The 15,279-nt window shown below is 37.0% G+C and overlaps 1 protein-coding gene across 1 annotated transcript; it reads left to right on the forward strand.

The window, feature by feature from the left end:
• Positions 1-10,316: 10,316 nt before the first annotated feature.
• LOC110634053 (uncharacterized) lies at positions 10,317-11,151 on the forward strand. Its single transcript, XM_021782940.2, has one exon. It carries the CDS (start codon positions 10,463-10,465, stop codon positions 11,012-11,014), a length of 552 nt encoding a protein of 183 aa, XP_021638632.1. The 5' UTR covers positions 10,317-10,462; the 3' UTR covers positions 11,015-11,151.
• Positions 11,152-15,279: the final 4,128 nt, after the last annotated feature.

Below are 15,279 nucleotides of genomic sequence, written 5' to 3' on the forward strand. Positions count from 1 at the left end.
CGTGAATTGAAGATACCTACATGAAGCCCACAACACGGGGGTTAGTACATAAATTTTATGGAATTTTCTAAGGTCATTTAATACTCGAAAAAACACTACGAAGTTCTATGAGACCCACCAAAAAACGGTGTCGGAAAATTTGAAATTTATATCGCCGTGAAGCTCTCGACGAGTGGAGCGCTCTGGTACTCTCGGTTTTCTCGTAAGGTTCACGGTTTGCGAGAAATCTAGCCCAAAAGTCAAAAATAGGCTAAAACTTTCCAGGCAAAAATTGGACAAACCGCTCGATAAATTTTGATGTTCTTAGTGTCTATAGAAAGCTCTCAACAAGTAGATGGGTTTAGACACAAGACCCAGCCGGATCGGCCGGATTTCGACCGGGAAGACGAAGCGACACGCTGCGCGTCGCGTCAATTCGGGCAACGATTCCCGGCGTTCCAGCGACGGCCAGCGAGTTGGGGTGGCTAGGGAGGCGTGCCGGCGAGCTGGACTGGCTGGGGAGGCGGCGGCGCGGTGAGAGGAGGAGAGAGGAGAGAGAAAATGTGAGAGAGGAAGAGAGAGGTCGGGACGCGCGCGGGGGAAAGAAAAAGGAAGAAGGAGCCGGTCTGATTCGATCGGTCCGATCCGGTTCTGTTCGATTTGTTCGGTTCGATTCAGGATATAAAATTTTGAATTTCTACTTTGCCTTGGGACCGAAAACGAAGCTCAAAAATTTCGAAAAAATTCTAGAAAACTCAGAAAAATTTGTAGACTCCGAATGTATTTTTAGTTTTGCCACGTGGTCTTTAAATTAATTTTTAAAAATCATCAAAGTTTTTATTTTAGAAAAATCGGACCCGATTTCTAAAATCAGAAAAATTTCAAATAATTTCCTAAAATTCAAATAAAATAAAATATTAATAATTACCCAAAAATAATAAATTTAAAAATTAGGGGTATTACATTCTTCCCCCCTTACAGAAAATTCATTCTCGAATTTTTACACAAGGCATAATAAAGTACAGGATTATACATTGAACAGATAAGGGTACTTGCTACGCATGTCCCATTCTGACTCCCAGGTGCACTCTTCCACTGACTGGCTCCTCCACAAAACCTTAACCATAGGGATCTGTTTTGATCTTAGCTGCCTCACTTGGTAGTCCACTATGGCTACAGGTTGCTCCTCAAACGTCAAGTTTTCTTTTAGCTCTATTACATCCGACTGTAGTACATGAGAAGGATCAAGAATGTATTTTCCGAGCATGGAGATGTGAAACACAAATGAACGTGAGAAAGATTGGGTGGTAGCTCCAACCGGTAGGCAACTGCTCCAACTCTATCAGTAACCTCAAAAGGTCCAATATACCGAGGTGCTAACTTGCCCTTCTTTCCAAATCTCATGACTCCCTTCATTGGAGAAACCTTCAGGAATACATAGTCGCCTACTGCAAACTCCACATCCCTCCGTCTGGGGTCTGCATAACTCTTTTGCCTACTGAAAGCTGTTTTCAATCATTCCCTGATTAAAGGAACTATCTCTAAAGTGTACTGCACTAGGTCTACATCATGCACCTTCGCTTCTCCCATTTTCTTCCAACACAGAGGAGACCTACACTTTCTTCCATATAGTGCCTCATAGGGTGCCATCCCTATACTAGAATGGTAACTGTTGTAGGAAAACTCTACCAAAACTAGCTGATCATCCCATTGACCTCCAAAATCCAAAACACTCATGCGAAGCATGTCTTCTAGTGTTTGGATTATCCTTTCGAACTGTCCGTCTGTCTGAGGGTGGAAAGTAGTACTAAAGTTTAACTGTGTGCCAAGTGCCTCCTGCAACTTCCTCCAAAACTGAGAAGTGAACTGGGGCCCTCTATCATATATTATGGAAGCAGGAACTCCATGCAATCTGACTATTTCTCGAATATAGAGTCGGGCGTACTGTGCCACAGAATATGTAGTCTTCACAGGCAAGAAGTGAGTTGATTTAGTTAGGCGTTCTACAATTACCCATATCGAATCATATCCTCGTGTGGTACGAGGCAACCCAGTCACAAAATCCATAGTAATCATCTCCCACTTCCATTCTGAGATAGGGAGCTCTTGCAGCTTTCCTGACAGCCTCTGGTGTTCAAACTTCACCTTCTGACAAGTCAAACACTTAGACACAAAGTCTGCTATGTCTCTCTTCATGCCATTCCACCAATAGCTATCTTTCACATCATGATACATCTTGGTGGAACCTGGGTGGCCACTGTACAGTGTATGGTGTGCCTCTCGCATGATTTTATTTCTGAGATTGTCCACATTGGGCATACATATCCTAGAACCTTGTACTAGGGCGCCATCATTGGCAAATCCAAACTCTCCACCTTCACCCTACTGTACTCTTTCTATGATCTTCATTAATTGTTGGTCTTTGTGCTAGGAAACTCTAACTCTATCTCGCAAGTCTGGCCTCACTGAACAATGAGCCAACAATACCCCCTCATCTGAAAGATCTAGGATTAAACCTTGATCCATCAACTCATGTACCTCCTGAATCAACGGTCTCTTCTCTGCTGAAATGTGTGCCAAACTGCCAGAAGATTTTTTGTTCAAAGCATCTGCTACTACATTGGCTTTCCCAGGGTGGTACTGGATGGTGCAATCATAGTCTTTCAGAAGCTCCATCCATCTCCTCTGTCTCAAGTTCAAATCCCTTTGTTGGAAGATGTACTTCAAACTCTTATGGTCAGTGTATATCTCACACATTTCACCATACAGGTAGTGTCTCCAGATTTTTAGTGCAAAGTGGGTGGGGTAGTTCTGCTCATGCCTCTTCAGCTGCCTTGAAGCATAAGCAACTACTTTTTCATTCTGCATCAAAACACACCCTAAGCCAACTCTGGAGGCGTCACAGTACACGGTATATCCTTCACTACTCGTCGGTAGTGTCAACACCAGGGCGGTGGTTAGACACTCCTTAAGCTTTTGGAAACTCTCCTCACAGTCATCTGTCCAAATGAATGGAACATTCTTTCGAGTCAACTTAGTTAGGGGAGCCGCTATCCTGGAAAAATCCTGCACAAAACGCCCATAGTAGCCAGTTAGGCCCAGAAAACTTCATACCTTAGTGACTGTTGTAGGCCTAAGCCAATCAGTTACAGCTTCAATTTTCTTGGGATCTACTTGAATGCCTTCACTAGAAATCACGTGTCCCAAGAATGAGATGCTTCCTAGCCAAAATTCACATTTTGAAAATTTGGCATACAGCTGGTGCTCCCTCAAAGTCTGCAACACCATCCTCAAGTGCCACACGTGTTCTTCCTCGGTCCGAGAGTATACCAAAATGTCATCTATGAATACGATGACAAAACGGTCCAAGAATGGCCTGAACACCCTGTTCATCAAGTTTATGAAGGCTGCTGGTGCATTAGTGAGTCCAAAAGACATCACCAAGAACTCATAATGACCATATCTTGTCCTTAATGTCGTTTTGGATACATCCTCATTCCTGATTCTCAACTGATGGTAGCCTGATCGCAGGTCTATCTTAGAAAAGAATCTAGTCCCTTGGAGCTGATCAAACAGATCATCGATCAGAAGAAGTGGATACTTGTTCTTCACAGTCACCTTATTCAGCTGTCTATAGTCAATACACAACCTCAAGGACCCATCTTTCTTTCTCACAAATAGAACAGGCGTGCCCCAAGGTGAAGTACTCGGACGTATGAAACCCTTGTCCAAAAGCTCCTGTAGTTGCTCCTTTAACTCTTTCAATTCTGCTTGCGCCATCCTGTAAGGCGGCATTGATATGGGGTTTGTACCCGGCACAACATCAATGCAAAACTCTATTTCCCTTCCTGGTGGCAACCCTGGAAGCTCCTCAGAGAAAACATCCATGAATTCTCTGACAACAGGAACATTTTCCATGTTGACACCTTCTACAGATGTATCTCTCACCAATGCCAAATACCCTTGGCATCCACGCCTCAACAATTTTTCTAGCACTAATTGCTGACACCAAATTATATGGAGCCACGCTCCTGTCACCATCAAAACTAAACTCTTCCACACCAGGTATGTGGAAATACACCTTTTTGTTCCTGCAGTCTAAAGTGGCACAATGAGTTACCAATCAATCCATTCCCAAGATTACATCGAAATCCATTACTAGTAGAGGAACCAAGTTTGCTGGGAGGATCTTTCCATCCACTACTACTGGGCTACTCGAAAAAACCATATCAACATCTATGCTGTCACTAAGTGGGGTAGCTACAGACAAAGGACATTCTAAAGTTGTAGGGTTTCTACCCAATCTCATGGCAAACACAGGGGAGACAAATGAGTGCGTAGCACCCGGATCTATCAAAACACGAGCCTCATAGGAATAGATTAGAAGAATACCTGCCACAACTGCATTGGAAGCCTGATCATCCTGGTGGGTCAGGGTGAAAACTCGAGCTTGACCCCTACCTTGAGTAGCAAAACCTTGATACTGACTTCTACCTCCTGATCTGCCTCCAAACCCATGTCCCCCTTGTCATCGGCCCTGTTGGCCACTGAACTGACTGCCTGCCATGTTGGAAGCACCAGGATACAACTGACGAGGAATATTTGCAAGAGAACCCTGTGACCCCATCTGTGGCTCGCTGAACACGGGGCATTCCCTAGCAAAGTGACCTAGTTGGCCACACCTGAATCATACTCCTGAACCTATCATACAAGGTCCTGAATGTCCTTTTTCACACTGCGCACAAGGTGCCAAGGAGGATCCTGAACCAGATCTAGAACTTCTGTACCTTGAACTGTGACTACTGCTGGATCCGTACCCTGGTCTGAACCCTCGGGATTTGTGTTTAAAACCACTCCTCTTATTTCTGCTTCTTCCTCTGTAATTAGTTTGGCCACCACTATCCGTAGTACCCATATGGGGAACACCTGAAGAACCCTCTGCTCTATTTTTCTTTGCCCTTCCGCTGTTATCCATAGCATAGCTAATCTCTATCTGTCTGGCTCGATCAACTACCACATCAAAAGACTGATCAAACATCATGGCCAGGTTTGCATACCTCCTGTCAAGCCCCTTTAGGAACCTCTTCACCTTCATAGTTTCTGTAGCTACTGCTGTAGGGGCATACCTGCTCAATTTCAGAAATTCTGTAGCATATTCATCTACAGACCTGTCATTCTGTCTTAAAGCCTCAAAGGCCCACTGCTTTTGATCTCTGAAACTTTCTGGTACAAACCGGTTGATGAACAGTTCCACAAACTGAGTCCATGACAAACCCTCCATCCGAGGTAATACGTAGTCATTCATCCATTGTCTTGGCATAGGCCCCATGACATGCTGCACACACTCAATAAGTCTTCTATCAGTCAACTGCAATTCTGTTCCTGCCTGTCTGCAGGAATCCAAAAATTAATAGGCATCATCTGACACATCATAAGTACCAGGCACTAACTTCTTAAAATTGATGATCTGTTTGTAAGGTTCCCCTCTTAGTGCGGTGGACTGCTGCTGCTGGGGAGGGTGGACCATATACTGTGCCATCATATCGATGGTTCTCTGTAAACCAGCTAGAGTAGCTGCCATTGGGTCCATGGGACCCTGTGCCATAAATGACTGATCCTGAACTGGTGATAGCTGCTCCTCTACTTGAGCAGCTCTAGGCCTCCTACCCCGCCTCCTTGGGGCAGGTGCCTCATCTTATGCTGATACCTCATCAGGTACATCTGGTTCTGGTGTAGTGGTAGCTCTCCTGCTTCTACGCATTTTCCTGAAATTCAGCAGTATTAGCCCACAAAATTCAAAGCTGCACATTGCACAGCTCTATAGACTCATATTTACACACAATATATGAAGTAGAGGCTAGAAGCAAAAATGACAATGCAGGACGAATGTGGACCTTATTTTCCGCATGTGACTCCTATTAGACTCTTCCCAACACTTTAGACAATTTTTTCCTAAGAATCTGGAGCCTAAGCTCTGATACCACATTTGTCATGACCCAACCTATGGGCCGGACCGGCACTAGGACCTGGGCTAGCTTAAAACCCCCGAGGCCCGTAGTAAGCCTAACTATTCCTTAACCCAACTCTAAGGCCCATTTGGGCCCAATTTCAAGAATTCAACCCTCTTCCCAACACTTTAGACAATTTTTCCCTAAGAATCTGGAGCCTAAGCTCTGATACCACATTTGTCATGACCCAACCTATGGGCCGGACCGGCACTAGGACCTGGGCTAGCTTAAAACCCCCAAGGCCCGCCTAACTATTCCTTAACCCAACTCTAAGGCCCATTTGGGCCTAATTTCAAGAATTCAACCGGACAGAGTTCGGCCATAAAATGGACCTTTCAACGGGGAGTTTTTGACTCACCCGCCCTGTAAACACATTATATAATCAATTAAGGAGCTCAGCTCACCCTTCACATACTCATACAACATAAAAATAAATGGGAGCTCAGCTCCCTCATCCAGTCCATCAACATGCATAAAATAATAAGTTTACAGGTCCAAAATAACAATATATATTACAGACCCAATTCAAATAAATATTTCTAACACATGCGAAAATTCTAAGAGTTAACAAGTTTATACAAAAATAAATAAATGACCTGTGGGGAGAAAAGCAGGTTAACCTCAAAAATATCCTCCTGTGGCCTGGAAAAATATTTAACAGCAGTGAGCGTTCGACTCAGAGAGTAAAATATCAATTTTAACCATAATCTCTATAACTATCTAACACTAATGCACCCTGTAGAGTGAAATGCAACATCAACAATATTTTCACATCATAACAGCAAAAAGGTAATTTGGAGCACTTACACACTCAGTAATATCAATCATAATATATGGAAGCTGATCCCCCATACAGCTCTCTTAAATCCAACCTGTGCCAGCAAAGAACTCAGCTCAGACTTCCACTTAATAATCAAATCGAGGTCCCAGTGAAGAACTCAAGCCGTGTCTACCTCGAAGGACAGGGTCCCAGTGAAGATCTCAAGCCGTGTCTACCCGTCCTATCCATAGTCAACACCACATCACACGCACACCAACGCACGCACACTGCTTCAAATTACCACAACAACATCCATGGCACTTAAATAGTTATGAATGCAACATAAAATGTGCCTAGAGTTTAACTATATAGATACATACATATAAGTGATGCATGGGCATGCTTAAACATATAATAATATCGAAATTACAATTAAAATTAATATTTTACTCACAGACTTGACAGCAATCACTGTGGCGGCTGGGCGGAGGAAGAAGGCTGTCCCGACTCACCTGACAACTTTATTACAATCATTTAATTAAATTTGACTCAATACAACTAAGAAAAAGACCAAAGACGTCCTAAGTCGTGCCGAAAATCCGGCAGAGTCTCCTCTATACCTAGGACCTACCCAACTTGAAAAAGGGCTCAAAACACACTTCTATATTCACAACCCATATATCCACAACTCAATCACATCACACAGCCCTCCTGGGCCCATCCAATCAGTCATCAATCACAATATGTAAATTTATAGTTTAGTCCTTAAAATTAATCATTTTTGCAAAACAGCCCAATAAGCTCTAAAAATTCTAAAACTTTGCCCTGCGGTCCTTAGCAATATTACTAGGCTATTGCAAAAAGAATCATAATTTTCTGAGCTACCACCAATATTTTATGGATTTTTAATCCCATTTAAGTACTAGAAAATTATGAAAAAGTAAGGTTCGGGTTTACCTATGCCGATTCCGACTTTGGGGACGCGCTCGAGACGTCTGAAAATGGCGGGGTAGCCAAAACCTCGATCCAATTCGAAGACTTTTTCGGTAGCCAGTCTGTCTAGCTGGAAATTTACAGACCCAGACAACTGTCGAATTTCAGTGAATTGAAGATACCTACACGAAGCCCACAACACAGGGGTTAGTACATAAATTTTACGGAATTTTCTAAGCTCATTTAATACTCGAAAAAACACTACAAAGTTTCATGGGATCCATCGAAAAACGGTGTCGGAAAAATTTGAAATTTATATCGCCGCGAAGCTCTCGACGAGTGGAGCGCTCTGGTACTCTCGGTTTTCTCGTGAGGTTCACGATTTGCGAGAAATCTAGCCCAAAAATCAAAATGAGCTAAAACTTTTTGGACAAAAATTGGACAAATTGCTCTATAGATTTCGATATTTTTGGTGTCTATGGAAAGCTCTCGACAAGTAGATGGGTTTAGACTCAAGACCCGGCCCAATCGGTGGCCGGATCGGATGGCCGGATCGCCGAAAGACGGCGGCAGCGCGTGTCGCGTCGCTTCGCGAGTCGATTCTCGGCGTTCGGTGGCCCGGCTGGGGTGCAATCGAGTTGGGAGTCAGGGAGGCGCGAGGAGGAGAGAGGAGAGAAAAAACGGGAGAGAGGAAGAGAGAGGTCGGGACGCGCGCAGGGGAAAGAAAAAGGAAGAAGGAGCCGGTCCGATTCGATCGGTCCGATTCAGTCCTGTTCAATTCGGCCGGTTCGATTTAGGATACAAAATTTTGAATTTTTACTCTGCCTTGGGACCGAAAACGAGGCCCAAAAATTTCAAAAAAATTTTAGAAAACTTAAAAAAATTTATAGACTCTGAATATATTTTTAGTTTTGTCACGTGATCTTTAAATTAATTTTTAAAAATTATCAAAGTTTTTATTTTCGAAAAATCGGACCCAATTTTTAAAATCCGAAAATTTTCAAATAATTTTCTAAAATTCAAATAAAATAAAATATCAATAATTATTCAAAAATAATAAATTTAAAAATTAGGGGTGTTACAGAGTTGGTGCTATCTGAGAACCCTTAATTATCTTTCTCTACCATTTGCTATTGTGACCCAACCTTATCCTTTTCCATAAGCCACCCTCTTCCTAAATTTGAAAACTACACATGAATTTTCTTTTTCATTACGGTTACAACAAATTCCTTTACTATTGAAAAATTTTCAAAGTAACAACAGTGTTGCACGAAAGAAGAGAACCACAATTTTCAAAACACGATTTTGACTATTCGAGGTATTACATCAATAGAAAAACTCAATTACTTAATACAATTGTAAAAATTAATACTTAAATTAATATTTGACCTTTCTTAACCAAAAGTTAATATTTTATGTTTAAAACAATTACAAAAATTAATATTTATATTACTTAGTATAATAAAAAATAATAATTTCCTCCTCTCTTTTTTTTAACAGTATTTATGAAACTTATTTATAAAAATAAATAAAATTTTATTTATTAAAAAATAAACATTAATCTAAAATATGTCAATAATAATAATAATAATCATCATTTTAACACATATAATAATAATCAATATATGAGTGGATGTGTATGTATATCATTGGATTACTGTAGGCAGGAGAGAGAGAGAGAGAGAGAGAGAGAGAGAGAGAGAGAGAGAGAGAAGGGTGGATGGAGGGCTATTTTTAATTTTAAATAAATAAAAATTTTTCTATTTTTTTAAAAACTTTTACAATTAAATATTGACAAAAATACGAGGGAGAGAGAAAGGGAATTTTTTTTTGTTATACTAATTACAAATATAAATAATTATTTTTTACAATTGTATGAAGTAATAAAACATTAATTTTAGAGCAAATTACATAAAAATCAGTCAATTATCTATAAATGAAATAAATCTATAGAATTGGCTATAATTGACAAAAGTGAAGAAGTTTTAAATTTTTTTCATTATTAAAATTATGTTATGTCGATAATAATATATAAAATAATAATATTTTACCATAAGCAATATCATAATTAAATATTAAAGTCCATGCTACGTTAGCAGCCACTTCAATAGGAACATATAAACAAAAAATTACCAAGCCACAATATTTTCGTCCTTTTATACCCAAGCCACAATTAATGCTAAAATTTCAATGTAAGTCAAAATTAATAAAAAAAATTGATTATAATTAAGAAAATGCATATAGTTTTGTTTTTTTTAGCATGTACCCTTTAAATTAAAGAAACTGCAAACTATGAGTTTCCGCTAACTTCAATTATAAACCAAAAATTTTCATAAATACAAATGCGAAAAATGAGATATAAGTTATTTTTTATATTATAAATTGATAGATAGATATTATATATAGGACAGGTATAAATTTATCAATTTGAGCTCCACTTAAATTCCATCTTGCTTGCTTAGGCTTGCTTTTTTAACACTCCTGAAAAAATTATAAAAATGAACATACAAAGCGTTTTTCTCTCTTCTTCTCTCTTCCTCCCTCTCCCCTAAGGAGAGTGTTTCCTTTTGAGCAAAAAGAAACCATGTTTTACGTAAACAAACTTTGAATATGTCCACCCTGTAAAAAACCTGATGAAGAGGTAGATCTATGAGCTCCTTCTTGATGCATTCTTTCCAAGCAAAATCAATCCCCAATAATGAACCAAAATGGAAGATGACAAAGAAGATATCTTAACATTTTTTCTCATCCTTTGATCATTAATTCCTTTATTCATGCACAAATGCCTGTAGCAGATCCCACTTCCGGGCGTTTATTTATATGGCTCATCTCTTGTTTCTTGTTTACCTCTATCGCCGTTGGTGGCACCTTCCTCCTTTTGTACATTATCCTCCCTCAGAATGAAGCTAGGCCTTGGCTTCCTATTGCTGGTGTAACGCTAGTTTGCCTCCCTTGGATTTTTTGGTGCTTTACTTGTCTTTATCGCATCATTTCTCGAGCTCTCGGAGTTAGGGTTGTTATTGGTGCTAGTGGCGGTGGTGGTAGTGGTGGTAGGGGTGGCAGCCGTGTTCATTCTCGTTCAAACATTTTTAATGCATCAGGGAACGTAGCATCCCATGTGCCTGCAAACATTGACTCTCCAATAGAGTCTGCTGAAGAAGGAGATGGGAGGCAAGTCAAATTTGGAGGGGCAGTGATGTTGGGAGGGGGTGATGATGATGACGACAATGAAAAGAAGAATGCAAGGAGTTTATCAACAAGCATTTCGAGCAATGATTTGTCTATTGCTTCTCAAGAGAGTGAAATGCCATTAACCTCAGATATTGCATCCTAATGATATCTATCACCTTTTTTAAGTGGATGTATCCATCACTTTGAAATTGAAGAAACTCTCTCGATCCATGAATAAGGAAACCACTCTTTTCATTTGCTAAACACAAAAATTATTCATTCTCTTAGCCCTTCACCTATCAGACAAAGGTCTCGCAAATTTTAGAACAAATGATGCATATATAATGATTTTTTTTTATCTATATTGTTCTATCATATTAAATATAGAAAATTTCTTGTTCATCTTGAGAATTAATGCTCTTTAGAGATCATCAATTCCATTTCTCATTCACAGATTTACTAGGTTATACAGTATATCAATTCATACCAAATTCAAATATGATTTTTTTTTTCTTTTTCTTTGGGATTACATTTAATAGACATATACACGAATCTTAACCTAATGTATTTTTTTTCAATTTTTTATTTCTTTTCTTTTCTTTTTTACGTGGGGTGAAACAAATGGTTTCTAAATGTCTTCAAGGGACAGAATGATAATAGGAAATCAAAAGTTATGTTTGATAGGGCATAATGTAATCGTACATTGTATATTTTATTACGTTATTTGGTAAAATAAAAAAATTTGACATATAATAGAGTAACAATTATGCAACGTAATTAATTATATTTAAAATAACGTAATAGTCATTATATATAAAAATTGATATAATTACAATTGCTTGTTTTAATTTTTTTATTTATTGTCAATACTATCATCACCACTACTACTAGCTCACCACTACTATGACAACCACCACCACTATCATCACTAACACCATCCTATTATGACTATTGTTATCACTATCACACTACCACCACCATTACCCCATATTGCCACCACCACCACTATCTAACTACTGTTGTTGATGCCACTATCACCGTCGCCACTACTATCACTCAACTATCAATCACTGCAATCATCATTTATTATTAATATCATAAATAAATTAAATATTAAAATAAAAATTATCATTACATTCCACTACTTATAGTTTTATTTTATAACTAAATAAAAAGAATGTAATGATAATTACATTATATTATATCATAATTTTAATTACATTACATAATTAATTATATCGCATTATATTTCTCTCTACTAAACATAACCTAAGAGTTTACACAAGAGAACAGGATAGGGACCAATGACAACATAATTATTTGTGAAAACTCTATTAATAATTTTGATATTCAAAAGAGTGTAATTTTGATTAAAATTCATTGAAAACTATATGAACATATTTCAAATTCAAATATTATTATCTGAATATAAATGGCGGAGGGAGGGGTGGGCTGGGGGCCATGGCCCCCTAGCTTTGTGGTAGAAAATTTTTTAACTTAAGTTAGAATTTGAGTGGCTAAATGAAAAGTTATATTTATATTTTTTTTAAATAATTCATTTAAAAAATATTGTCTTATATTTATTTATATGCTCATTTTCCACCAATGCATTTCAACATTTGCCATTACTGCGGCTATTTATATCTGTATGGATATAGATGGATGACGTAAGTACGACGTTATATTTTATTGATTCTCACGGGAAGGAATAAAAGAACATCTTAAATTTAGAGAGCCAATGTATAGAGTCAACTTCCAGTATATATTATGAATAGGTGCATATGTAGTTTCAATTTACCATCTTGCGCAAAAATTGAGTAATATATTTATTTGGTGCATTTTTATTTGTAGGACTACATTTGTAATAGATAGTTATATAAATTATGAGTATAATCATTATTTAAATTTTCTGAGTTAAACGTTCATTTCTATTTAATTTTTTTTCCCAAGTTGTAAAATGAGTATTTTTCCTTAAAAATCTAATTTATATTTTTCTCCGTATATTCTGGTACTTTTTAGTTATTAATTTTTATTGTGTTTATTTATTTATTTCATTCTTAGAATTTATGTAATACTAATAAATATTGTATTGATTGATAATGATAATCATATTAAATGGATTAAGGGCATGTTTGGATTAACCGTTGAATACAACTGATAGCTGTTAGCTGTTACTGTTAGCTGATAGCTGATAACTGATAGCTGATAACTGATGATAGCTATTTTATATTAAGTGTTTGGTAAAATTATATTTAGCTGTTGCTGTTAATATGTGAAATGACTAATAAGGGTATATATCATATAATTTATTTTATTATTTAAATAAATATAAAATTATAAATTTATTACATTATATTATTTATTTTATTATTAAATTAAATATATAATTATTAAATTAATATATTATATTATTTAAATAAATATATAATTATTAATCTTTTATATTATATCATTTATTTTATTATTGAAATAAGAAAATAATTATTTTTTAAGATAATTAAATAATTTTAAAAATATAGATAAAATAATAAAATAATTATTATTGTTAATAGAAAAATTTATAATTAAATTTAAGTTTTTGGATATAAATAAATATTTTATATTTTATGTTATTAATAAAAAATATTTTAACAAAGTTGAAATACATTAATTAAAATATTAAAATTACAAATAAAAAAATAAAAATATTAATAATATTAATTTTCAAGTTAAATAAAAAAGGATAATATGGTCAAAATAAAAAATAAAACCAGATCAGCTATCAGCTGATGAGAAACAGCTCTAAATATAGAGCTGATACAAACTGCAACTGATGGGTATCATATCAGTTGCCCATCAGCTCTATTTTTTTAAACTTGCCAAATACCACAATTTACCTTTTTTGGTACCTATCAGCTATCAGCTGCACCCAACAGGTAAATCAAATACCCCCTAAGTGTGTTGGATATTAGAGACTAAATTATAGTTTATCCTAATAAAACTATATCTGCTATTATAAAATTATATTTGCTGGTATTAAAAAATTGCTACACTTAATATTAATTAACTTAAAAAATAGTAATGTAGCATATTATTTAACATAAAAAATTATATCATCTACTATTAAAATATTATATCAGCTTTTATTAACAAAATTATTTATTAACACTTGAAATCAAATTCATTACTCACTTCTTTTGAATACTAGATATAGCTACCTCTTTTTACTTATCAAAATTTCGGTGATTATAACTTTTTATTATTATTTATTAAATAATTAAGATAATATATTGGACTGTACCTATTATTATATTTATTATCATGAACATATATTTTTATATAATCATTCTCAGTCTTTTTGTAATTGCAATTGTCACGACCCAACCTATGGGCCGGACCGGCACTAGGACCTGGGCCAGCCTAAAGACCCCGAGGTCCGTAGTAATCCTAACTGTTTATTAACCCAACTCTAAGGCCCATTTGGTCCCAATTTCAAGAAACCAAACGGACAGAGTCCGGCCATAAACTGGACTTTTCAACGGGGAGTTTTCGACTCACCCGACCTGTAAACATAATAAATACTCAATTGGGGAGCTCAGCTCACCCTCCACATACTCATATTCTCATAAAAATAAATGGGAGCTCAGCTCCCTCATCCAATCCATCAAACATGCATATCATTTTACGTTTACAGGTCCAACATGATAATAATATTACAGACCATAATCAAATAAATACTTCTAACACATGCGGAAATTCTAGGAGTAAATAAAATTACACAAATATTGATAGACAACCTGCGAAGGAGAAAAGTAGGTTAACCAAAATAAAATCCTTCTGCAGCCTGAGAAAAAAAATATTGAACAGGAGTGAGCGTTCGACTCAGAGAGTAAAATATCAATTTTAACCATAATCTCTATAACTATCTAAAACTAATGCACCATGTAGAGTGAAATGCAACATCAACATCATTTTCACATCATAACATCAAAAAAGTAATTTGGAGCACTCATACACCCTGTAGCATCAATCATAACATATGGGAGCTGATCCCCTATACAGCTCTCTTAAATCCAACCTGGTGCCAGCGAAGAACTCAAGCCGGACTTTCGCTTAATAAACCAAATCGAGGGTCCCAGCGAAGAACTCAAGCCGTGACTACCCCTCGAAGGATCGGGTCCCAGCGAAGAACTCAAGCCGTGACTACCTGTCCTATCCATAGTCCACACCACATCACACGCAGGCCAACGCACGCACACTGCTCCAAATTACCACAACAACATCATGCCACTTTAACAGTTATCAATGTATCATAAATCGTGCCTAGAGTTTAACTACATAAATATATGCATATAAGTGATGCGTGGGCTTGCTGAACATATAATAATATCGAAATTACAATTAAAATTAATATTTTACTCACAGACTTGACGGTGGTCACTGAGGCGG

The sequence above is a fragment of the Hevea brasiliensis genome, chromosome 7 (genome assembly GCF_030052815.1).
Source record: "Hevea brasiliensis isolate MT/VB/25A 57/8 chromosome 7, ASM3005281v1, whole genome shotgun sequence".
Lineage (NCBI taxonomy): Eukaryota > Viridiplantae > Streptophyta > Magnoliopsida > Malpighiales > Euphorbiaceae > Hevea > Hevea brasiliensis.